Raw genomic sequence first — 26793 nt, forward strand, 5'->3', positions numbered from 1 at the left:
AAATGGCCAGATCATGCGATGCATCATGGCCTGGCGTAAACATCAGCACTGCCACTTCCTGTCTCCTTTTCAGCTCTGATCAGAGTTCAGCTCTTTCTCATGAAACCATAACAGCAGTTATGCGTGTCAGTGTGTTTACGCGTGCACGGGGTTGATGGTGTTTGTTTGCCTTTCTTTTTTGCAGTCTCTGGTAGCACTCAAATACAAAGAGTACGAGAGAGAGAGAGAGACGCACGCACACTGTTTTCCCTCAGCCCACCGCGAAATGCCTGCCTCTTGGCCCGAAATGTTTAGATGACCCCAGTTTGGATGAGTTTATGCTTTCTAACCATCGACCTCCTTGTTGCATTCCAGTGAAATCCACTGAGGATCCAGCTTTATATACCACTTAGAATAAACTAACAATAGTGGCATTATATGACTGTCAGAGAAAGTCAAGGATGCACAGTGATTACAGTGTCTCTTTGAGGAGGTTAGCATCATATTGTGTTGGGGGTGTCATGTTTGTGTGTGCGGTTACAAAAGCAGTGGTGTATGACTGAATTGCTGAAACAAACAAATCTCTTGCCACGCACAGAAAAGAGATTCCAGACTTGCGCTCGCACTGGATCGAAGTTGTCATCCTCTTCTTTAATTTTAGCGAGTCACAGGGCCTCTGCTGCACTACATGCGTATACTGAAGTCGAAAACAGGCTCTCTCTTACATTATTTAAATGTTCCAACTGTTTCAAGTGTTTCTGTGTTCAGTTCAAGCCACAAACTAGCAGTACACCAGAAACTGGGGCTTGTTTTTCCATTAAATATGCACTGCAGCCTACTTCTCCCCCCTCAGATGTTTAACTACACTCTCACCCATAATCATGAAAGTTAGCCCGGCTCATGTCTGTCAAAAAGTCAAATCTAAGGCGGTACTTAAGCGTGGTCACTGGTGACTCCACAACCGCGTTGGCTGCCAAAAACGATTTCGGGTGGAAGTGGAGGAACACCTGTGAGGAAGAGGATAAAAAAATTTTGGAATGATGAGAGGAAAGAGGAGGGCGAGGACAGGAGAGAGGGTTATGAGAACCAATAAAATGTTCTTCGGTGCAGCTTATGTCATGTGAAATACGACAGCTTGGAAACACTGAGGTCATTCTTGGTCTTCCTCAGCCAATGTCTGGAAGTCACACTTTTTCACAACACTTGGCTCTGCATTTACTGTACAGACTGATGTCGGCAGGCTGCTCCATTTTTCTTTCTTTTTTTTCTCTCTTTTACATCAGAGTTCATGTAGGACACTGGAGGAATCTAGAGTCTCAGCCAGCAACTGCAGTGACCTACAACGCGGAGAGAGCTCCCTGTGGTAGAAGTGGATTGACATTTTTTTTTTTTTGTGCGAGAGAATCCCTTGACAGTCACTCAAACCTGCAGGCTTAATCTCACAAAATAGCGCTGCGTGTGTGCTTGTGTGGCGGCCTCTCGCCAAATCTCATTGACTAATACCCTGCCAGCTCTGCGAGGGAGCCCGAGCCACTATTGAATGAGTCTCTGGGTTAAGTTAGTGGCTGAATAGCTTGCTAATCTCTCTCTGCTCCGCTGATCTTCACTCTCTAGTGATTCCTGATTATTTCGGCCCACGTGCCCACACAGGCGACTCCGCTCTCAGTGACTGAATTGAGGTCTACCCCAGAGTTTGGCACCATGACCGGCTTTGAGGCTACGGGGAGGGTCACTGGCACATTTGTGGTCGGTCAGCTTGACCCCGTCGCCCCTCGCCGCTGTTGATGATCCCCGATGGGAGATTATTGGAAGGAAGCAGTGTAATTGAGAGGTGAGATTTCTGTCTTTAAGCTGATCAGCTGTGAGCAAGCTGTGCTAATGATGAGGTTTTGAGAGTCAAACTCACTGATTTCTTTTGCAGTTAAATGAAACCAGTGCACGCTCTGACACAAAGGACTATTTTTCATCCAACACAAGAGGAACAGGTCCAAATGTAGACTTAACACAAGAGGCATTCGATCATGTAACTCTGTGTGTGTTACATTACCCATAAACCCCACTAGCCAGCCAGTGGGACCTCTCATCAGATCCCACCGGCCATCGTGGGAACATTCCTGACGCAGCATTATTCCATAATTCCCACCATGTGTGGTTTTTCCAGAGCTGGGGTGCTCACTGCGCGGAGCGTGGAGAATCCCACTGAGGAGAGGAGATCAGCTCCTTGTAATTGCAACCAGACTTTGCCGCCTGGGAGCGGGGATAGAAAACGTAGGGAAACGACGTCGGACCGGTCAGTTCAACAACACCGTCACCACGGGGGTAAAGCTCACAGAGAGAGCAGGGTTGTTTGCATAGCCTCGGTGCAGAGGCTCTCTTGTCATGTGACCGAAAGGCACTTTGTGTGTGTGTGTGTATGTGTGGTGGACGTGGACTACACTGATTCAAATTAAGTACCCACATGGGTGGTTGTGTTAATATTAGTCATGGATGAGTCACTTAAAAGGGAAAAATCCTCTATTCACCAGGAAAGCACTTTCAAAGGCAGCCATGTTGGTATACTGAAATTCATGGATGTGAAATGATTATACGGGACTCATTTGTTCCCAACTTCGATTGACCTAAAACCAAGGCCCTTTCACACTTCAACATTGACAACTTTGAAGTGATTTTTTATTGAGCTACTGAAGAGGTCAGGCAGTCCACTGTGCACCAATGGAAGCTGCTTCTTCTATGAGTTGCACTTAATAGCAATGCACTGATCAATACTAATGCACCTTCCCCAGCGAGGATCGGCTTTTGTAGCAAACCATCAATCAGTCGGCTGATGGTTTACCTCAGTGCCCTTACAAGAACACTCAGGGTCAATGCTAAGGCCTTATCTTGTTCTTAAGCCAGATTAAGATGCTGTTGGGCGTTTCTGATCAATAACTCTCCCTCGGTCCATCCATTGTTATACAGATCATTGGCGAATCCGGCAGTATATCTATTTTGTGCTGTGAATTAGAGGTCACTGCCAGATCTATACCGTGCTGTGATCCACAAAACCCAACTTGGCAATATATCTCTTTTCCAGATGCTATCCTGTCATGCAACACAAGAATGAGTGGAATGCAGCTTTAATCATCAATCTGCAGTCTCTGTTGCATCACTGGCATGTTTCTGCTTTTTGGTGCAGGAATGTTTATGAGATGGCTGTTATCACAGTCTTGAATTGTTTGTTTTCCCTTCCCAGTGTATACACTGGAATTACACCGCATACAACAACATCTTAAAATGTGTATCTGCATCAAAAATGAAAATTTTTTTCCACTATCAGTTCCTTAAGAGCAGCTATGCAAGTAGTCTGAGCAGATTGTATTTAAAGGGAAAATTTCAACCTGGGTGTTATTGTAAAAAATTTGAGGCCGTCAACGGGTCATGCATGAGCCTCCTAAAGCTTTCCAAATACACATCTGACATAAACCATTTTCTAAATCAATGCTTGTCTCGGAGTCCACAGAAAGCTAGCCTAACTTTTGTAGTCTCTGTAACAGAGGCAGAGAGTCCAAATGACCTATAGCCTATGAGAAGAATAAGACCCAGATTGAAAGATAGCGAGATTTTCCCTTAATGTATCGGTGTGCCACAACCTGGAAATAATCCACTTTTTACAACTAGGGCCATACATTTGTTGTTTTGGCTGTCATTCCTTTTATTTCTGTTAATTATATTGCTGTAGATTGACATTTGGCCGACACCCAATCCATTTATTATCTGTATTAGCGATAATACCAATCTAGTAGATCAGATTTGGCATCACTATGTGTAAGCTGGAAAATCAGAACGCTTCACAGTTTATTTTGTAATCTTATGTGTTATGAAATATGAAGTTCTACAATAGATGTTTCTGGTAGGATTATCATATTCCTTAACATTTTTTTTTCTGAGGGCGTTTATTGGAAGTATATAAATAATAAACATAGCTGAATATCAGTTGAAGGAGAATGTAGTATGAGGCTTATATATTTACTTTGCATGGAGCTGAGACAAGAGCCTCGAGGGCCTAACATACACTGATCTGCCCAGTTGTGTCATCCTGAGCTACAAAGACGCTATGTTGGGGCGTGTGTGTCATTTATGCCCTTCTTTAATGTCAGTTCGAGACCAGTCTGTCATGTGGTCTCGTAAAGAAACCATATTACAGTATGTGTCTCATTAATCTAGCACGCTAAATTCTCATCACAGGAAATACTTGTCACAGTATGATTAGTAGAAGTCACATATCGGGGATTTGACAGACGTACAGTACATGCACTCAGTGTACAAATATACCGTGCCCTTAGCTCTGCCCGATGCCTGCTTACTCATTTGCTGTGCTTCCCCTGCAACAATCCTGTCTTTCTTTTCCTGCTGTGACATCATCACCGCCCCTGCACACTCGGTGCCCTGCCCTCCTTCCCACTTCCTGCCCCGACAGGAAATGAGCTGCCCCGAAGGATTACTGTTAATGTAGGGGAAGTGTGGGTGGACAAGGACACACCTGTGTCCACTACATTGGACTCTGTGTTTCCCCCATGGTCTGTTGTTGAAGTGGGGCACCAATCTAGGCCACATAAAAAGTCTGTTGAAACTGTTTGTAAGGGCGGTGATACACAGGGCACCTTTGTGGGCAGTTGTGTGTTTTCATAGTGCCCAAGTCACCTCATTCAGTCATAGGAAAAGATATTGTTTCCAGGACATGCTGCTCTAAGTAGCTCCATAAACAGATCTGCTGTGTGTGTACCTGAGAGTTTATACTTCTCATACTCGTGGAAGTTGTGTGCCACCACTGTAATATTGCTGCAGACTCACAAATATGCCAACTATGACAACATTTTGACTGTGCATACTTTTTCCATTTCTATTACAGAGTTTAGAGAGGAAAGTGAGGAGGAGAATGTCTGTCTGGAATTGACCCTTCCTAAGTCCCGTCCCTTTTTGCTCTCTGCTCCAATAACAGTTGAGCAAGCCTCAGTCCAACTCTCTCCTGTACTTAGATATATGCTACGTGCTAGGCTAATCAAGGTTGAAAAGGCAATCGAAATTTGAAGATGGTTAAAGGATAATTGACTTACAATCTCATCTCAAGTTAGAAAAATGTTAGCTAGTGTTTTGCTACCATTAGCTAACTTAAGATGAGGCTGTACATGTGTTTCTTTTATCTTGTTGCTGCTGTTTAATCATAAGTTGGTCATGTTTGTCTATGCATGTGCCGCAGGCCCTGCCTTTGTTTTTAGCATTGGAGCAGCTGCCCGCCAGCCCTGGCGCTGTTGTGACTGGAGCAACTGTGTTCACTGCAGCTGCACAGATCCATGTGTCACTGCCACACCTGTTCAATGGCCTTGTGTTGACGGAGTGATATCACACGTTAACTGTGTGCAAATTAGGCCAGAGAGATGGGGGAGGAGTGGAGGAACCTGTAATCGGAGCAGGCAATTGTGTGTTTTTGACACGCACATATATGGATCCCATACAAAGTCAGACTCTTCCTGACAGAGTCTCCATGTTACAAGAAGACTGTTTCCTGTGAAAACAGACACACACAGGAGAGGGGCCACATGCTGTGGCTGAACAACAGTTGGTGTGTAGAAAAACGAAGCAACAGCTGAGGCCAGCGGGAATAGCTTCCTAGTAGTTAGCCACAATATCAGCGGCCCACCCCTCTCTCTCTCTCTCTCTCTCACTCATACACACACACACACACACACACACACACACACACACACACACAGTCAGTACACACACAGTCAGTACACACTGTGACCAAATCATGGCATTGATATTTCCTAGCCAGCTCAGCATGTCGTAACCTACACCTAGCCGGATGCCGTAATTAAATTTTATATTACCTGACTATGATTCAGCATCCAGATTGTTTTAGATAAAACAAGGTTCGGCTGGCATGAGTCAGCACTGTTGTGGATGAGTTGATGATTCGTTCGCTGAAACGTTTAATGCTGGTCAGCATTGTTGAGACCTGGTGAGTCACAGTGAAGAGTTTTGACAAGGTTTGAGTTTCTACTCTGACTCATGTTGTGAAATTATTAGCCTGTGCTGGTTACCATGCTTATTAAGTTAGCTGCATGTGTGCGTGTCAGTGTTTGCATGTGTGGGTCTGAAAGCCTTTGTAGTCAAATGAAGAAGGCCTCTGCAGCTCAAATGTCACATTCTTAATCTGGCTGTAATGATGAAGAGAGTTTATAATGAAGGGAGAAACTGCGCTTGATTGCTTTCAGAGCTTTGCGATAAGTGTCTCTCTGGCTGTACGTGTCATTTTTGCCTGCGCTTAGTTAAGTCTCTCGCTCAAGCACCCTCCATAGTTAATCCTCTGCATTCTTGCGACAGTGAAATCAGTCTTCTCCCCTTCCCTGCAGGCTGCCAAGTCTCCGAGTTCTCCTGCAGTGCAGTGAAAACGAGCGCGTGCGATCCATAAGTTTGGTATTTCACTGACTAATGGCCTTGGATGATGTGACCAAAATGGGGATTGTGTTCTGCTACTATAGCCACAAATATAGACACTGAATCATTTTATTCTCCCTTTTTTTTTTTCATTTGCAGGGGATAAAAGCCGGTCACAGAGTGGAGTGGTGGTTTCATCTGACCTTTAACCTCAGTAGGAAGAAGGGAAAGCCACTTCAGAGGTAAGAGTTCCTGTAAGAGTGAGTTAATGGTGACATTGCTACTTTCTGTGGGTGATGAATTATGAGCAGAGGAAAAAGTAAAACCAGTGTTGACATTGCTGCCAGTAAGATTAGCAAAACTCTGGCTTCCTTGAACAAATGTCACAAAGATTATTATTAACTACAGCAGCAAGCTGCCAGAGAAGTTCTATTTAGGGTGGTCTCAAATGCCGGTTTTATTGCAGCGCCTCTGACATGCATGTCTGGGGCATCATGTGCTTAAACCAGCTATCATCTGTCACGTCACTGTACATTTTTCAGAAAGTGGAATCCCCAGTTGACAGTGTGGATCCATGTGTTTGGTATTTGTAGTAAAAAGATGGCTCCGGCCCCCACAGTCTCCGTCAGTAGGCCTTGTAAATCAAAGCCAAATGAAAGGGGAGTCAAGCCTCCGAGGATCTCGTCAGGGGAGAGTCTTCCTCTGCGAAGGAGATAATTCCTGACTAAAGTAGAACCATGTGAGGGCAAACTGTGGCTGCGGTCTGTAGCAAAGAGCCGCTCCTTACAGTGAGCCTTTATTCTTCTCACCATCACAGATCTGTGTTGAATTTGCAGTCAAGAGTCCCACTGTTTCCACTGTTTGTGTGAGAGATGAAGTAATTGCATAATGCACTTCTTTTCAGATCGATTACTCGCACGGCAAAGAAATCTATTTTTAGAGCGCCGTCTTGGATGAGGCTTGAGATTTATAGAAAATGCAGACATGATCACCTATCACAACCAGATTTTTTCCCCCCATTGACGGTTAGTCCTTTGTCAACAAACGCACTTGGTGTCAGATTTGATACTGAGAATTTTATTCTCACAAATGAGAAAAATGAAAAAAGGGTGCATAATAATGGCCATAGGGAGTTACATAACTGTCCCGGGGGGAGAACAACAGAGAACACAAGATGCAGAAGGTAAAATTGCAGCCTTATAAACAGAAACAAAACTCAAACAACACAACAAATAAAATGGCTTACTGGCTGCTGTTTTCCGTGATATTTCGTTCGTGATTGTTTAGGAAAACTAGGTAATTCAAATGTTCTGGAGGCGGTCTGGTTGCAGTGGTGGAGAACCAATCAGGACCAGAGGATGTTGCCTGGGTGGGTTGTTTTGTTGATTTTGTTATTGGTATGGTAGTTTTGTTTGTCTACTTAGATGTATGTGTGTATTCTATTGAGAAAGCAAGGAGTAATAGATTAATCACTCCACTTGTACCCTTTCATAATTTATATCTAGACATGCCTTTTCCATTTGTGATGGGGAATATATGCAGTGTTCTAATTCATGTTGGCTTCCCAGTTGGAAAATGAACGTCTGGACAAAGTATAAACTGAAAAATGTCTAGAAAATACTAATGGCGGTGGGAAATGTAAATGGACAAAGGCCCAGACGCTGTATTATTTTCATCTTGGAAAACAAACCCATGATGTGTAAAAAAGCCCGGCAGTGAGGACATGGAAAGAAGCCAAGATTTAAACTGGGACCCCAGCGGTGATGGAAGCCTGAGGCTGAGAGGAGGAAGTCTGCACCCCTTGACTTTAACTGTTCCAGGAAGTAGGGATGTTTCTGCGTCAGAGAGGTTTATAAAGGTTCCTAACTGTGTGTTTGCGGCCGACTGTGTGTGTGTGTGTGTTAGTGTGCGTTGGTGTGTCAGTGTGTGTCAGTGTCGTGTGTTTTCAAGGAGGCGGGCTGACACGTGGAGATGCTTACTAACTTTGACACTCAGCCGTCAATATTATTCAATATGTACATCACACATGCAGGGCTGCGGTTAACATGTCATTGTTCTGTGATTTGGTCGTCATGGCAACTGGCAAATTCATGCATTGGGCATCCTTTAAAACAGACTGTCCTTGTCCTTGAAGACATACAGGTTGCAACCACAAAGACCTTTTGGGGTAATTAAAGGAAAAATATTAACGCGCGTTCCAAAATTGAAAGGATTGCATATTGGCACAGCAGGAATGGCGGAGGTGGTGTGGCAGGAAACAGGCTGGCACATTTTTTCTGTCTGTTTTGATGAGGCACACAAACACACTTTCAGCAGCAGCCAATCGGTGGCCAGCTGCAGGGGTCATGAAGTGAAGGGGAGACGGAAAACGTAGTAAGTTAACAGAGGAAGACATACCCAGCTGCTAGCGGCATGTGTGCAGCCGTGTGTGTGTTTTCTCTTTGCCTTTTGGTGCAGCACGTTGCACACGGTTGGCTTGTGGCAGTAAGAATGCGTTGTTCACACATGAGTTATCCACCCGTGTGTGTGTGTCTGGTCATGTGTTGCCTGTGCAGTATGTTATACCTACTGTGCTTTGTATTCCCTGACAGGTGGCAGATGTAAACCTCCTGTTCCGCTAGACCAGGCAACTAAAGGATGATGAAACATTTGATCTGTCGGCACCATGATGATTTCATTCATCTAGACTAGATGATAGCAGAGGATGAGACTGCTATGGAAATGTGCTAAGACAAGCCTGTGGCATCCCTAAATGTTCACTCAAGAGTGAACAGTATTTTTAAGGGATGAACATGTGCAGGGTATCTGCAGGTCTTGAAAAGTCCTATTTGGTTTCCTCAGAAAAAGGTCTTAAAAAGATGGTATTAAAAGGCTTGAATTGAATTTACACAAGTCTGGATTGTGCTGCAGGTCCTTTTTTGTCTCATAGCAGCGTTGTTGATTTGAGCAAAAACTTTCATACGTGCATGTATCCATTTTCTGCTGCTTATTCAGGTCTAGGTCAATTGAATTAATTACATCATTAGGAATTATTGCTATACACTGCTGGGGAGTCCTGAAAAGGGATGATGTCATAACAGATAATTCTAGTCATATCATCCCTACTGGTTTTCCATCGTGCTTTCTTACTATGGCTGGTATGATTATGAAACGAGTATTAAACTGCGTTCTGTGTGGTATTAAAAAGGTCTTATAAAAGTCTCATATTTAACAAGGGTTCCTGCAGAGGTCAACTCTGCAGGAACCCTTGTGATATAAAGCCTTCTGATATAAAGCGACACTCATATCGAAGAATTCACAATCCAGTGTCCTAGATACAACCGCAACCCATTTATGTAAATATGTTACAGCGGGTTCTCAATGTTGGAGGGCTACACATTAATACCTGACCAGGCACAAAATAAGGGTGTGCATTACTAAGCAACAAACTTCAGTTCCATAAAAAACAAAAGCCTCGGTTGAGGATTTACTTCACAGCATTGCAGCTCCTTTTACGTGATGTTTTATCCCAGCAGTGGGCCTCTCATCTTTTTTAAGCAGTGCCTGTTTTTAATGTCTGGCTAGTTCTTCTCAGCAGTCAGCCTCTGTTGTCTGCTGCTGCAGTGCTGCATCATGTTTAAAAGTGTGTGTGTGTGTGTGTGTGTCTGTGTTTCTGTGTCTGTGTTTCTTTTTTTTTTTTTTTTTTTTTTTTTTTTTTTTTTTTTTGTGTGTGTGTGTGTGTGTGTGTGTGTGTGTGTGTGTGTGTGTGTGTGTGTGTGTGTGTGGCCACTGCAGCAGACCACCTGAGCCCCTGACTGTATATATATGTGTGTGTGGATGTAACCCGAGCTCCTGAGGGCAGGGACAAGACTATTGATTTCACATTTTGGACTGCTGCCCTGCAGCAAAGCAGGGAAGCTGACACATCCTCTGTGTTTATGTGCGAGGGAGAGAGAGCGATGGAGAGAGAGAGGGTGACAGACAGAAACAGAGAGAGGGAGAGAGAGAAGTGAGACAAGAACAGACAGATCACTTGTCTGCTGCTTGAGTTGTAGCCTGCTTTTACATTGAAGTCAGCCATTTTGCCCAGCACACACAACCTCTGATTATTTGTCCATTCTTACCATGACATGAAGTATTAGGGAAAGGATGAAGATCCAGGCAAACTGAACTGTCCGGGGTTGTATGAACAAGCAGATGGACACCCTGCAGGCAGGGACGTGGAAACGTCACATCAATATGCTAGGTATTACTGAGGATGTAGGCCAAGCTCAAACTAAAGTCTTGTGATAGCCGCGTGTCAGTCCGCGGAGCACGTCAAATGTGGAGAGATGTACATGCGTGTTGCCATGGCAATGGCTGTTGGAACAGATGCGGGGCAGCTGAAGTTTGGCTCACTCTGATACTGGTGAGCTGTTGAGTCCTCACACTTACCACCCACCAGTGTGACCATGCATTTTCATACTCCCTCTCTTCCCTCGGCTCAGTTTTCCGCTGCTCTTCCTCTCTCCGTTTCCCCCCTCTCCATCTGTCCGCCTCTGACATCCTCCTCATCTTTCTCCTCTCTCTCGCTCTTTCTGTCCCCCATCCTGCTCTCTGCCCCTCCTTCCTAATTGGCTGTATAAGCCGGAGTGCTTCACTGTGTCACGCTGCGCTTGAGTGAGCTCGTATGTGTTTGTGGATCCATATGCGCGAGTTCCTCCTCTGCTTGCAGGCTGTTGGACATGCTTGACTAATGACACTGCTGTTGTTTTGGCCATCAGGCCCTCCCCTTTATTCACAACCTAATAGCCGGCTCCCTCCCTCTGTTATTGTACCTCTCCTTCCCTCCCCTCTCCTTCCTTGCTGGCCTGTTACCCATCTCATCTCTCCCCCATCAGCCTTTCCCCTTAATGCTCTCTCTTCTTTTATGACATGTGTCAACTTTTGTTTATGTTTTGAATTATGTAGGACAGAACTGTCTCAGCAATAGTGCACATTTACAGTAAATCTGCCTTGTTTTGGGAATAGGGGCTGGGCAATATTGTCTTTAAATAATATTGTACTGAAGGGTAAATTTGATTCTAATATTCTTGCCAATATGATTCATTACTGGAAAATAGTTGTTTTGATTGCAGCGCCATAAAACTTAATCCATGATTGAAAGATAGAAGATAGTGTAGCTGTTATCTCTGCATTTTTGTACCTGTCTGGGAGTGCTGAGCTGGCAGCACTGCTACTTTCATTTTGAGGCCCTGCTTCTCGCTACTGTGGGTTATAATGAGGGAAATGACATCTAATCACCTCATGTTACGGCATTTTTTATCACATTCCAAATCAGACACAGATATTATCAACACACTCCTATTTGGGTATGACTTTTACTTTGAAGGACAGGCTTTTTGATGTAGGCTCCTTAGACAACGTGGACAACCACAACTTTGCGCTGTCCTTTTTTAAAAAATAAATACAAATTTTAAATGACAGTGTCTGTGCTCAGTCTGCTGAAATTTGACATTTAACTGTAACTAGTATGAAGTCATTGCTTTGTCTAGCTGCATAGAAAACAAAATGATACATGTCAACCTTCTTAGAGAAAAGGACATACATTCAAACAATTACATACTTCTACCTTGTACTGCCAATTTCAAACTCTTCTGTCATTGTGAGTGAGTACACGGCGAGAGCTTGGGGTGTAAGTGCAAACCCCACCTTAAAAATGTCAACATTGTTACAAACAGCTGTTACTTATGGCCTTTGAGGAGCCCTTTTGTTTCCTGGTGTATTTTCCAAGCAGAGAAAGCTAAAACATCAATGGTAAATGTCAAGTTTTGATGTCAGTCCTTGAGAGTTATCGAACTAGACTTGCTATTTAGCCACTGACACAAGCCTCAATTGACCAGAATTCATCGAACCACAAGACACATAGCATTTTAGGTGTCATATTTACGTTCTGTATTGATTGAAAAAGTGCCATCAACTTTTCTAAACATCTATTGATGGTACAGAGGTAGGTTTTCGCTTTAAGCTCCTTGTAATAGTCTCCCCACCCATACTGCATGTCACTTTTCCTAGTTCAAACCTCTCATCCTCTCGTCACAAGCTTCTTTCTTTAACCTTTAACATTGCATCCACCCTACGTTTCCCACTCATAAAGGATGCACACTCACACACACAGTGTGTTATGTCACTTTTTGCGTCAGACATCAGTGACCACTACAGGTCAGCCGAGGATGTCAAGCCGACCACGCCCAGTCGGACTTTGGACAGCAGCCGACTAGCCGCTCCCCTGTTCAAAGAGTTCTTCTACTGGCACCGCTAGCTACTGCTTTTAGCCAGTTTCCTCTTTCCACTTTTAACTTGTATAAATGTCTGCTGGACACAGTGACGTCGGCCTCTGGTCTCCTTTGCTCCTCTCCTGGTGTGACGTCTGTACGTGAGTGGAGGCTACCAGGAAAAAAGGCAAGGCAAGGGAAGAAAGGAAGAAAGAAAGGGATGGGAACGGAAATAAGCGAAATAACCACAGACTGCGTTGAAAACACGACCCTGGAAATACCCATTATTACATGCTCGCACATTTACAATTAGATTGAATCTGTTTTATTTGTCAAAGGCAGTGAAACCAAACATTTGAGAGCAGCTATAAAGGCTTTGTTCACTCCTGACACACGCCTTCTTTTGACTGTCTAGCCACACACGAGATCACAAGGCGCGCTGTCTTAAGTGTATATTGGCTTTAAACAGCCTCGCTATGACACAGGATGTCATTATGATATCTCGACACTTGGCATTTCAGCGTGTGTTTTATGGCCAGAGTTTATGGCCCGTGCGGGCTATGATGACAATCAGACACATGTATGTGTAAGAGGTGAATCATAGTCTGTCAGGCCTAAAGCACAGTTCACATCAGATGATGGGTTGACATGAGACAGAGAGTGGGGAAGGAGGTCAGGAGGAGGGAAGAGGTGAAAATGTATGTGTTTTATGTATTTGAGAATGCAGCAGATGGTGAGTTTAAACATATATCTGTCACATAAGGCAGAGATATTCAGGTTAAACTAGAATATATTCACATTCGAGAAGCTGAAATTGGAGAATATGGACTTTTTTTCAAAATGATGAATGAATTATCAAAATAGTTGCCGGTTAATTTAATAGTTGACAACTAACTGATTAATCAACTAACTGTTGCGGCTTTACCATATATTCTTAGAAAGTATTTATTTTATTTTGTGTTAAGGGGTGGGTGAGTGCTAACCTAGACGATTACCATACATTATAATGTTATGTGTAACATGCTATAAAAAGCATTAATTTAACATAGTGTAGATTGTTTATGCAAATTAATATTTTTCAAATTAGCAGCAGTTTTAGGCGCAGCTAGGCTTACATTTACTGGATGATTTACCAAGAAAATTAGTCACCAGGGAATTTACATGAAAATATTTGTGTGTTTGTATTTCCATATGTTTATACACAACAGCACTGGGACACACATCTGCTTTGCTATTAAAAGATCTTATGTAGCTGTATGACGTACAGGAAATTGAAAACGGGCCTTCAGACGTGCACAATCACCCCACATTCTGGCGGTTTCTCACACATTGTAGCCAGGCTGGCCCGGCGAATGACTTATGTTTGGAGCTATTCCTAGCCATGGGTATGCTAAATGTTTTACTTGTTCCCACTGTTTGAGCTTTGTCTGCATCTGCCCCCGGAGACACCTTGTCAGTATGAGCATTTGTGTCCCACTAAACTCCCAAGAATTCCCACTCTATATTTGCACCATGCCTCAGAAGAGTTCACTGAGTTTCTATAATTGCCATGCTGTTTTCTAGCCCCGTACCCAGTCCTTTCCAATCTCTTTCTTCCTCATTTTGCATTACTTTGATGGGATAATATGATGTGTTGAGAATATTTTTAGACGAGAGGTGTCAAAAGTTATTTTTGTAAAGATAATTTGAGAGAAAAAGAAAATGGCTATGAGCACAAGGTGGCTTTGGAAGTTTATAATTCACTGATTTTCTGAGGTGGGGTAGATGAGAGCCAAAGGACCGATGCCCGGTTTCATTAACCTCCACAGTCCTCGTTGCAACATTACAACACTAACACACCCACACTATGGTGGTGTACTTGGTCCATTTGGTCTATTTAGAAGTACTTGATGGAAACATCCACTCAGTCATCATCGCAGCAGGAGTATCTGGCCACAATAGTGTTTACACAGCTACGGTCATATTCCACTTCCCAGCCCTCCTATTTCCTGTAAGACTGAAATATGAAAGGACTTTTATTTGTAACTCAAATGTTCGAAGCAGTTCACCATTTGAATGTCAACAGGAAACAGAGCAGGTGGTGCTGAAACAGTCAGTGCATGGCTTTGGTGCTTTAGCCTGTTATCCTTTCTCTTGTGTTTTGAGATTATATGGATTCAATTAGCTGTTTTTGTTTATTTTCACAAAATCTCATTAAATTCTGTCCAATAAACAGGAAATAAACAGGATTGGAACATTCATATGAGCTATACAAGCATTACTAATGTCTTACAGCCCTTTTCTGGCTGTACATGCCCAGTCTCACAGGAAGATATGCACTCTGGGAGTTACAGTACTTACCAATACCCAAACTACCCAAAACACAAGTACTACTCCTTTTAGTGGTGCAACGTTAAAGTTGTGATTGTCCATGCCAGATTCCGCTTAATGTGAACCAAATGAACAACAGTGCCCTGTTCCCATCATGCAAACTGAATTAAGAAGGAGCGAGCCACGGAGACCTAATGTGACCTATGATGTCATGTTGCACTCTCCCTTTTTTCTTTCTGTCACACCCAAATAATTGTCTTTCTCTGTGCTCTGTCCCTCTCTTTCTCTCTCCTTCTTCCTGTATCTTTTTTGGGGGAGTGGTGAGCACTGTCGCCATCTGGCCACTTATCTATAAGTTATAAGTTAGGGGTTATGCTAAGTGCCAGCCTAGTCCTCAAAGTCCGTTTAAAAGATAAACGCGACATATAGTCACATCTTAAGTTGGCTAAAGGTAGCAAAACTTTAGCTAACTACCTAACTCACAATTCATGTAAATTGGCCGAGGCTTGCTCAACTGTTATTGGCGGTCAGAGCAAAAAAAAAGGGCGGGTTAATTGCTGAGGATGTATTTCCCCACGAGAATTAATGTGCTATCAATTAACCCAAAATGTCTCTTGGAGCGACTGCATTTTGTTTGTCACATTAGCTGTGAAAATAGCACTCACAGCATTCACTCATGCAAAGAGTGTGACCTAGCATGTGACAAGAAGTCAACGAGTTCACCTTTAAACCAATACGGTGGTGTTTTCTTGCCTCAAGTGAAGTCTTTCTTATTTATGAACCTACTTTCTGTGACTAAACAACAGTGTTGACTGTAATCAGTTTGCATGATTTAGGCCTGATACATTTGCAAAGCCAAAAGATTTCCAGTTTGAAACCTATAGCCACATTTTCATTAATATTTAGCAGGATAGCAGTTGTCTCTGAGTTCTTGTTAGTGGTAGGAACTATTGAGAACCATTCTAGACACTGTTCTCCCTTCAGCAACTTAACATCTAGTCTTCACACTGCTCCCTTTCCAATCCTCTTGATACTCTCTGATATGACTTAGTCTAAAGATAGACATGTTCTCCTCCTACTCCTCCAGTTCTTCATCTTCTTCTGCACCGGATGTTCACTGTGCTTTTTTCTGTAAGACTTAGAGTTTTCACAGAGCACACTTTTCATCTTCCCTTTCCCTTCACTCCTCGGGGCACTGCAGAATCAGCGGGAACCGGGAGTGTTTACATGGAGGGAGGGAGGGAGAGAGGGAGAGGGGAGAGAGAGAGAGAGAGAGAGAGGAGAGAGAGAGAGAGAGAGAGAGGGAGAGAGACTCTCTCTCCACTGGGAAGACCTTTGGCCCCTTAACCTTTCACCCTAGACCTCTGAGCTACCCGGCAGTCACAGGAGACAGATGAGTGCTGGTCATGCTCAGACAAGAGAGAGGGACCGTGCAGTATCGGGGGGGCAGCAAGGTTGTTGTTGTTTGGTTTGCGATGATGCATGTAGGAGTGCATCTGTACACGCACACGTATACTCACACACACTCACTCTCTCTCTATCTCTATCTCTATCTCTATCTCTATCTCTGTCTCTGTCTCTCTCTCTCTCTCTCTCTCTCTCTCTCTCTCTCTCTCTCTCTCTCTCTCTATCTCTATCTCCCATCCCGTGTCTCTCCCAGGTCATGCTCCATGAGCTTAAAAGCAGGGCCTCAGGTGGTAATTCACTTAAACCTGCAGCATCATCTGCCTTTGAGGCTATGATTCCATTAGAATGACAGCAGCAGAGCTATTTTCAAAGTGCTTTTGGGTTTTATGTGCTCATCTCTTTTATTCTTGTCTTTTTTGTCCTTTTTCTCCTGCAGTTATATTGAATATGTATATTTCTGTGTGTACCTACGTGCATGTGTGTTTTCATTATCACAAAGGGCTGAAGGCTGGTTGCTGTTTAAACACCGCTGTTAAAAGTGTCCCGCAGTCAGACTCATTTCTCGCTGCTGTATTTACATGTGGAAGCACCTCATTTGGCAAACACAATGCAAGCTCATTTGATTTTAGCTATTTCCTCTTCCCGTCTGCCTCCAGCCAGCCAGCGATGATGTCAGGCCTTACAGCAAGGACACTCATCCCTTTTCATACTGGGGGAACCCCCAAATAGACATGTCTGTTACCAAAGGGCCCCATATGGAGCCACATTTGAGGGCAGCCAAATAGACAAATGATCCTTCTGTGGTAGTATGGGACCATGTAATTTAAATGATGGAAAACTTCATTGTATGCCGTTTCTTTTCCCTTTTTTTTCTGGTAAACCACTGGGTCATCCTGAAGAATGGTGGAGGGGTGAAGGGGTTCTCCCTCCTCCCACCAACAAGTCCCTGCTGTCCACCAATAAGTGGCATGGATAAACCGAAGGACAGCTGGAGTTTCCTGCCAAGGAACAGGTCATGGGGGAAATTAGGAATTCTGCACATCCTGGCCATTTCCTGTTCTGCCTCCCACACATGTTCATGAGTGTGTGGATATAATTTCACACACAAGTCAACCAAATATGTGCACGCACACACATACACACACATATTTGGTTGACTTGTTTTTGTTTACATACTTAGACGCAATCTTTTACGAAAGGATGACAAGTCCATGCTCCTCATGCATTTGATATGCGTGCCTAAACAGGAAACTGTCCATCATCAACTCTGTAATGTACACACACACACACACACACACACACACACACACACACACACACACACACACACACACACACACACACACACACACACAGCAGTGGCAACTTTAGCTTTTAACACCAGCTGTAGAGACACAAGGGCTGGCATGGTATGTGACATCGGGGGAGTGTATTTTGTACTTGCACTATGTACAGTGTCTTTAAGGAGCAGAACACTCTCTGGAATGTGACCCATTTTGATCTGAAACAAGCGCCCCTCAAACTGCTGTGTGCTGTGTGCGATTTTCAGTGGTGTTGCTATCATATTCCTGTTTGCTTTGCCAAGCGCAGCGCGTTTTACTGCCTCTCACCTACTGACTGTTTTATTACCTGCTTTTATCACCTTCTAACAACAAAGCATGACTTTCCGATTGCTCTCAAGTATTCCATGTAGACGTAGAGGGCTTCAGACACACAAAATCACACACATACAAATTAAGCTTTGCGTGTACTTTTTGCTGGATCAAAAGAACGGCGGTCAGAGGGGTTAATCCTGGCTTGGTACAGTCCCTACGAGTGACTGACACCGTACAGCGTGGTTAACTGGGAGGAATGACACCCCCTGAAAACATCAGTGGGATTACCCGGGAATATTCCATCTGATTGGAATGTTTTGGGGGGCACACTGGACTGTACCAAAACAGGGCCACTCTTAAGAAGATCACCATGTCAAGTTGTCCTGTCAGGTTTAGTTTATCCTGGAATGGTGCAGTAAGCAAGTGTGTGTGTCTGTGTCTGTGTCTGTGTGTGTGCCTGTGTCTGTGTGTTGATCTGACCAGGCATCCCAGGTGACCCCTGTGCTCGTCCACCCTTTCCTTCTACTTGAAGAAAAATAACATTCTTCCTCAATGTACGTAGGCACTCATGGGTGTTTATTCATTCCCCCAGATTGGGTAATATCTAAACAGTCTGACTGCCCAGCTGACCTAGAAGAAATAGGGAGGGATGTTAGCACATGTTGATGCTACTTGTTGTAGAATCAACACATTTTTGCACCCTTCTCGTAGTCTCATCTGTTATGCTTTGTCTCCTTGATTTTCATGTTTTGATTGAGTGCTTTGTCTACTGAAAAGTGTCCTTGTATACACTAAAAAGAGTTGGGTAGTTTGCTGTTTATACAATTATATCTGTAGGGTCTGTCATGTTTGTGACTGTGCTTATGGGTTAGTTATAAGAGGAGGTTTTGATGATGATATTTGCTCATTCCTAACCATCTGACATACGTCTATAAGAATCAAATTCTTCCATCTCTGTAAGACGTCAATATTAAGAATGTTTTCTGTTGCACTGCTAGATGTGAGCTGCTGGAACTGAGTCAACCAGCCACACAGCTGCATGTTACACCACTTGTGTCCAGTAGAGGGAGCTCGGTCATCACCTTTTGACAGAACACAGCTGGGCTTTGCTATGCCTTCCTTCCTTCACTCGCACTGGCCCACATAACCATTAATACCACCTGCTACTGTTGAGTGTGGTTTGATTGATATCTTGTGTCAGTGTTTCACTGTAGGTTTATAGATCCCAAAAGCGCTCTGTACGTCAATTTAGGCGATATTGATTGTTGTCCTGCTCCTCCTGTCTTCCATCAGCGTCCCTCTCTCTCTTGGAAGCTGAGGTAGAGGTGTTGGGTGTGTCAGCGGTGAGCAATACACTACAGGGCACTCTGCCGATTAGACAGCACAGAGTGCCCGCTAGGGGTCCGTGAGCAGTTGTCATGGTAACAGGCAGTGAGGTTGGCATGAGCTGAGCTGAAGGTTGTTTCTTTTTTTTTCTCCTTTAGATCATTCCTGCTATGTGGGCGTGATGGCGTGTGAAATTGTGTACATGGAATCATCTGACAGTTTCTCCTTTGCTTTTCTGTGTGTGTGTGTAGATGGAACAGGTATCAGATGATGAGTTGGACCATGGAGCAGAAGAGGACAGCGATAAGGAGGACCAGGACTTGGACAAGATGTTTGGTGACTGGCTGGGAGAGCTGGACAAACTCACACAGGTTAACACACACACACACACACACACACACACACACACACACACACACAAATAGGGGGTGGTTGGTTACATAGACAGATCCAGACTCGCACAGGTAGAAGAGCGGACAGAAAGGAAGGGGCTGTATCCATAGCAACCTTAACACTGCTAATCCTGTCTCCCTATACTGTATCCTAGCAACTCCCCTCCCACTACCACTCTATATTGTGTGTGTGTGTGTGTGTGTGTGTGTGTGTGTGTGTGTGTGTGTGTGTGTGTGTGTGTGTGTGTGTGTGTGTGTGTGTGTGTGTGTGTGTGTGTGTGTGTGTGTGTGTCTAAGGAGTCTAGCAGGCAGACATGGTTGCTTAGATCCTGCTCTTGACTGTAATGTCAGAATGTGTGTGTGGTTTTTGCATACGTGCGCCTCATGTATCGTGTGTGTGCGCTCTGTAGAGTCTGGATGATGGCAGGCCCCAGAAACCACTGCAGAAGCCTCCTCTCAGGCAGGAGACAAACATGGCCAACTTCTCCTACCGCTTCTCAATGTACAACATAAACGGTGAGACCGCACTCATATAATTCAGTGTCCAGATCAGTATGATAGCAGCAAAGCTTTGAAAAAGATCAGATAAATGAAATCATTAAATCCCCTCCCTTCCAATCTGCTTCTCTCTCTTCTTCCTCTCTGTTTTTATCTTTGCCCCCGGCAGAGGCGTTGAACCAGGGCGACACAGTGGACCTGGACGCCCTGATGGCCGACCTCTGTTCCATCGAACAGGAGCTCAACACCATTTCCAAACCGAACTCAACGTCTCGCGGCCAGAGCAAAGGCCAGCAGCGGGGCCCTGGGGGGCGCAGTGCAAGCACCAAGCACGCAGGCACCAGTGGAGGGGGCAGTAGTGGAGGTAGTCCTGCTGAATAATGAGCACAACACCAAAAGAGTTACCCCACCAACTCCTGAACATTAATATAATTGTTGTAAACAAAGTCAGTATTTTTTGTAGCGTGTTGGATAATGTTTGGAATGCTTAATGGAAGAAAACAGGAAGATGTCACTCTTCTTCTGGTGTTTCTGATGATGGAAGAGGTAAAAGGCTGATGGGAAAAAAAGCATTTTTAAAGCCATTCTAAAGCCAAAGACAAAACAAACACATGCAGAGTAATAATATAGAGGAGGAAGGGGGTTCAATTAGCAGCATCCTGCTTGCAGCGGGGAAATGTAGTCTTCAGCATATAGGAGCAGTGGCTATACCAGGGGTATGATATAAATGCAGCCAGTCGTTTTTGCTACATCTCATTTGTTAGTAATCATAAAAGTGTTTCCTAACAATCTAACGTAATTTCTATGATTATCCATTTTGTATAAATAACAAAAAATGTACTCTAAAAAAAAAAAAGCATAAATAAGATTTAGAATGCATCCCATCAACAATTAATTTCCTCTTTAATCTGAGCTCTGTTTTAACTTTTAACTCTCCAACAGGAAGTGCCAGTAGCAGCACCCGGGCATCACCGGCCAACACAGTACGAGGCGGCAGCAACAGCGCCCGCCCCGCCGCCTCTAACATCTCCCTCGATGACATCACCTCTCAGCTGGAGAAAGCGTCTCTCAGCATGGACGAAGCGGCACGTCAGACCTCTTCCTCCTCGTCCTCGTCCTCTTCTTTCTCCTCCACCACTCTCCGGCGGCCCTCGTCGGGGTCGTCTGGTGGCGGGCAGCACCGGAGGACGGGCTCGGTAGGCACGGTCAGCGAGCAGGAAGCTCCGTCCCAGCGGTCCAGTGTGAACTCAGCGTGTGCCTCGGCGTCCAGCATGGACTCCCTGGACATCGATAAAGTGATGGCGGGGGGAGAGGTGGAGGGGCAGAGCAGCCCAAGCACGCAGGGACAAAACCAGACCAGCACAGAGGTATGACTGACTGAATACACACCGACACACACACGCACACACGCACACACACACACACACACACACACACACCGAGGATATTGAAGAGACAGACATAGTATTATCAGCTTATGAGAATGTGTGTGTGAGCCACAGCGTGAAAGTGGCAATTTACAGTACATGTGTAATGGTAAGTAAAATGTGTGTGAATCAAGTTTGGGGTCAATTCAGCTTCTGAGTCTCTTCTACTTTTTATTTTAAACACAAGCACTATTTACCTTTTTTTTTTTTTGTATTTCTAAGAAATCTTTAAGACCCTGAATTGACCTCAATCCGGCTCTGGTCCTGCATGTTTAACCACACAGCATGACGTTTGTAAGAAATCGCATGGCTGAAGTGTACTGCGAGTCAATCCACAATACAGCCCACGTATTGTGGATTGGATGGTGTGTTAATGCATACATTGTAATCTCCTCTAAGGCTCCTCACTGAGGATTACAATGTTAACAGCTACCATTTCTGAACTCCTTTGTTAACTCACCAAACATCTTGCCTCTTTAACAAAAGCAAAACACGCTCTAAGGTACATTTGAGAGGAGTTTAACCTGTTTCAGAAACAAAGACCTACGCTAAAATACTGTATGTAAACAGATATGTGTGTATAGGTGACTTGTAGGAGACGGAAAAAACTAAAGATTCAGTTCCAGTTTACACTTTAACCTAATATCTTGCACGTTCCCGGCCCCCCTGCATGTGATCACATTGTCTGTGTTTTGCATCCTTTCCTATATCTGTGGCTCTCTATCTACACACACCTTGCCTGCACCTCCTGATTTCCCCCCAGCATGTCACACTGCGACGGGCCAGACGGCAGCTTGAGTTCACCTCACGAGAGGGTGAAGTGGATCGGGCCACTGTAAGTGCAAGTGTGTGAGAATGCATGTGTGCATGCATGCGTTTGGTATTTGCCCGTGTAAGGCTGCAGGTCAATCAGTCATGTTTGAACCATTTCTGTTCATTGGTTTGCCTATTAAAGGGAAGATTTGCCACTTTATGACCGAGAAACTTCTCCTGTGTGCAGAGCTGGGCCGGCAGTGCCTACATTTACCAGGATGCATTGTGCACAAGCTTCTTACCATCTGAAACAACAACCACCTGACTGGACATCCACATAAAACGTGGCAAATTTTCCCTTTTAATGCTGATACAAAAGATCAATAATAGCAACAGAATTTTCATTCAACTTTAATTGGCCTTTTAGCTCCAGTGTGCAGCCTTTGGTTTATGTGTATTGCATGCACATGTAACCATAAGCGTGAGAGGGGTTGTGTGTATGTGTGTGAAAGTAGCTTGTAGACTATAGGCTTTGTGGTTAGCCAGAACTGACTAGATAGATAGATAGATAGATAGATAGATAGATAGATAGATAGATAGATAGAACTGACATTATACTATGTGTTCACACACTCCCATCTGTACGTATATCTACAGTACTTCTGACAATCATTGCTTCTTTACCCACAGCTGCAGCTAATGACAACCACAACTGCTGAGCGCTCCATTTATGGAACCTTCTCCCGCTTCCACGCTTCTCTTATACGAAAAGATCAAAACACCTGCGATTAATAAGCCTCAAAGAATCATCTGGCACTGACTTTTTCTATATTTTGTCTCTTCTTCTGCTCTCTCTTTATTTTTATATTTTTTTCCTCTCTTCACCCAAGCACTCCTATCTGGACCGAGAAACCTCGCTCATTCTGAAAAGCATAGCTGGAAAGCCTTCTCACCTCCTGACCAAGGTGATTTCCTCATACACTCGCTTCTTCGTCTTGTTTTGTTTTGCTCTCTTGTGTGCACCACTCCTTCTCTCTTCTGCTCTGCATGTGTATAAGTGGAAAAATCCATGCTTAATCAGACCAACCTATTTATTTGTTTAATTAAAAAAAGACAACTTAATCTTCAATTAAATCTTCAAATATGTAGCAGGGTGGGGATATCAGAATGGATTTTTCCCTTGTATTATTTTCAGCGATTACCATGCACATACTGTAACATGCTTATATTGATTGTTTTGTCCGACTTGCTTCTACATTTGCCTTTCACTGGCCAGGTGGTCTTTTGTCTATAGGTCTCCATTTTCATTCATTTTTCCACTCTTTCTCTGTGTTGCTGGCTTTTGATTTGCACTCATTAAGAAGGTTAGGCTTGTGAGGGGGGGCAGCAACTGTTCATGAAATTATGTTATTTGAGCTGCAATGATCAATTACTGGAGTCAGTTCCTCGATTAGTTAGTCAACAGGAGATTAATCTGCAACAAATTTGATAATCGATTAAGTCATTTATCCATCATAAACTCTATACTCTAACACTATTCTGTGGTTGCTGCTTCTCAAGTGTGAGGTTTGGCTGCTGTTTTATATCAGAAATGAAATATCTTTTTTTGATTGGGTGTAGCTTTACCAAAAAAAGGTTAACCAAAGGGCTTCTTTAAAGCTTTTTCTTGAGATTTCAATTCACAATTAAAATGTTCTGATTTTTTTCTATATAGTCAAAACAATTGGCCAGTGTCTCATGGGCTAGATTTTCTAAAGCCTGCAAACAGAGCCTAGAGGAGGTGCAGAAGTCTAGTCTTCTGTCAGACCACTTCGATTACAACATGGAAGGTTATTATGGATTTCCTTAATGGACTAAGACAGCTGTAATTGAGTGATCAATAATTAAAATAATTGTTAATTGCAGCCCTATATGTTATCTTTAGTGGTGTGTTTGTGTGTATTATGCTTGAGTTTGTCCTGACCTAGGAAAATCGAATAGGTACTGCAGGGGGATGTTAAAGAGCTTACCATTTAAGGGTGAATTTAATGCATTTGCTTTGCATTAAATGTATATGGACAAAGATCTGGTGGACGAGTGCCTGAAAAGTGAAGTTTGACCAGAATCATTTGGAATGTGAACCCTCTGTTCTCCGCTCTTGAATATACAGTATCTTTCACATCTGTTTATCCGTCATGTGTTGCTCCTCCTAAAGTTCCAAACTTTCTCAACGCTGCTATACTGTAAACCTCTGGGCGGCAGTCAGGTTTCCCAGCAGATGTATTGATTGCAGCCGTTGGCTCTCGTGCAAGCGCTTATGCCGATCAGATGTGGGGACATTTGTGTTTTTAAAGTTGCCGTTGATTGTGATTTATCCTACCGTCGCTACACGACACGTAGTGCAGTCGCAATGCAGGAGAAGAGAGGTGCATGCCAGAGTTTCTTGCATCCTATTGAGATTTAACAACCCAAGAGCATTTGCTGAGTATGAAACAAAGCACAAATTATACTAATAGTCGACAGTATAAGGGTTCTTCTTCTGGAGAATGGTTTTAATTATTTCCAGGACTTTTTAAAGAATTGAAAACAAAAGACCGCTTTGTGCTATTCATGTCAAATTAACAGAGAAATCCCCTTTTGAGGTAATCGGCATTGAATTGCCAAAACCCTTCCAGTTATCTCCTTTTATTTGAATGTAATGGATGCCAACAGTGAAGCTGGCTGACTCTCACACTATTCTCCACACAGTTCGTCTGCCCTCGAGTTTTTACAGCCAAAATCTTAGAGCGGCAGTTTCTTTTTCTTTTTTATTTCTCTCTTTGTATTAAAAAACAAGGGAATTAATTCAGTGTTTTAAGGCTATTACTAGGTATCGATTGTCCGTGTATGCAGAGTGCATTTGAGTGCTTTTAAAAAGGAGAGGAGAGGATGGACTGCCCGCGGCGTACGGAGTCTGCGAGGGAGTTTATGTTAGTGTTACTCTTTTCACCAGAGGATGGGAAGAGAGGGAGCCGCTCTCCTCGCTCACGAAAATCAGAATACTGAATGAGCGCGGGATGTTTGGGATCAAGTGAGAAAAGAGAGAGAGAGAGAGAGAAAGAGAGAGAGAGAGAGTGGGAAGACATCAAAGGGAGAGGGTGCCAAGATTTTTTTTTTTTTTCCCAGGCTAGGCAGAAGAGCCTTTTAAAATTGGCTCTGGTGTGGCTGAGTATGAAACTGGAAGGGAAAACGGCTGCGGAATAGGAATCAGACTAGTGTCTAATAAAAAGCAGGGTGTAGGTGTCATGTGGAGAGGGAATAATGGAGGGGAGAGAGGATATGGGAAGGGGCTACGCTGACAATTGCAGGGCTAAACCTACAGTGTGACGCGGATTGACTCTGGACGATAATCTGCAGCAACCCCTGTGACCTCCCTCGCTGTGTTTCTTAATACACACACACACACACACACACACTAAAAGCCTGCCACTATGTGTTGGCCAAACAGAGTGTTGGCTTCATTGCATTAATGTGCATGTGCCCTGTTGCCGGTCATGTGGAAAAGGTAGTCTGGGTCAAGGAGAAGAGGTGGGGGGGGGGTCGGTTCTTGAGATAAGAGGCTTGGGTAGCGGTTGTTAAAACCCCTCAGCCCCCTCTCTTTAAACGCACATGCCCGTGTAGACACACACGACTTCCAATATTCAGCACCTCAGCCTCTCATTCACCCAAATTCCACTCTCCGTCGTTGTCACTGTAGTTTAGCTCCGGAGGCGTCGGTCACGCTCCCCCCTCAATCGTCCTGATTGGCTAAAGGGAAGAGGGTCTTGTAGTGGGGGCTCGCTGGTTGGCGGACCCCTCATTCTACTATTTTTGTGGGGATTATACTCCCATCGATTGGGCACGCTCCCAAACCCCTGCATCTGATATATAAAGAGAGAGAGGAGGAGGAGAGGAAAAGGGTGATGGAGAAGGAGGGGGGGGGAGCAGGAAGAGAGGGTGGTAGGGTAGAGGGGGGAGGGGCATCCCCACTGTCTCACTTAGGGTTTTAGTCAAGTTGTGCTCGTCTCGGGCGCACATGTCTGCTTGTCAGTGAACCTGCGCTGTCACAAGATTTCGGGTAGCTTATCCGCTGTCGTCTGACCGCCGGAGGATGTGGATGCTCGGCTAAATTTCACCCACTGAGGGAATAACTTTTTATACGCCGGTAGCTTGCTGTGAAGGGTGGCAAGCGGACAAACATTTTTGTTTCTTCTTCTGGCAATGTAAAGACAACTCAAAGAGGCACTGTGTTTGCCTTTTTTTGATTCATCCATTATGGACGAACCTGGATATTTATTTCATTTTTGCCCTCGATGATCTTTGCAGGAGATCCTTGTATCTTTGAGTTGGAGGGCACAGAGGCTTTTCTGATCTGATCCCACACTCATCCGCAGCCTCTCGCCCTTTGGGGATCTTCTACTATTGTTTCCCCCTCTGCTGTATAGCGAGATCAAAGGGG

General features: G+C 44.1%; 1 protein-coding gene across 6 annotated transcripts in view; it reads left to right on the forward strand.

Moving 5' to 3' along the window:
* The window catches only part of raph1b (Ras association (RalGDS/AF-6) and pleckstrin homology domains 1b), a 40228-nt gene that overhangs the window by 5912 nt on the left and 7523 nt on the right, over nucleotides 1-26793 (forward strand). The window contains exons 1-8 of one of the 6 annotated variants that reach the window (XM_051428218.1): nucleotides 5959-5977; nucleotides 6556-6638; nucleotides 19519-19638; nucleotides 20070-20175; nucleotides 20327-20521; nucleotides 21100-21524; nucleotides 22348-22419; nucleotides 23228-23302. In XM_051428218.1, coding sequence (XP_051284178.1) covers nucleotides 19519-19638; nucleotides 20070-20175; nucleotides 20327-20521; nucleotides 21100-21524; nucleotides 22348-22419; nucleotides 23228-23302 — 993 coding nt within the window. In that variant the 5' untranslated portion in view covers nucleotides 5959-5977; nucleotides 6556-6638. Of the gene's footprint in view, nucleotides 1-5958; nucleotides 5978-6555; nucleotides 6639-19518; nucleotides 19639-20069; nucleotides 20176-20326; nucleotides 20522-21099; nucleotides 21525-22347; nucleotides 22420-23227; nucleotides 23303-26793 lie in introns of those variants that run through there. The other 5 variants (XM_051428217.1, XM_051428222.1, XM_051428219.1 and 2 more) reach the window with 5 other exon arrangements.

This window comes from Dicentrarchus labrax, unplaced genomic scaffold (assembly GCF_905237075.1).
Source record: "Dicentrarchus labrax unplaced genomic scaffold, dlabrax2021, whole genome shotgun sequence".
NCBI lineage: Eukaryota > Metazoa > Chordata > Actinopteri > Moronidae > Dicentrarchus > Dicentrarchus labrax.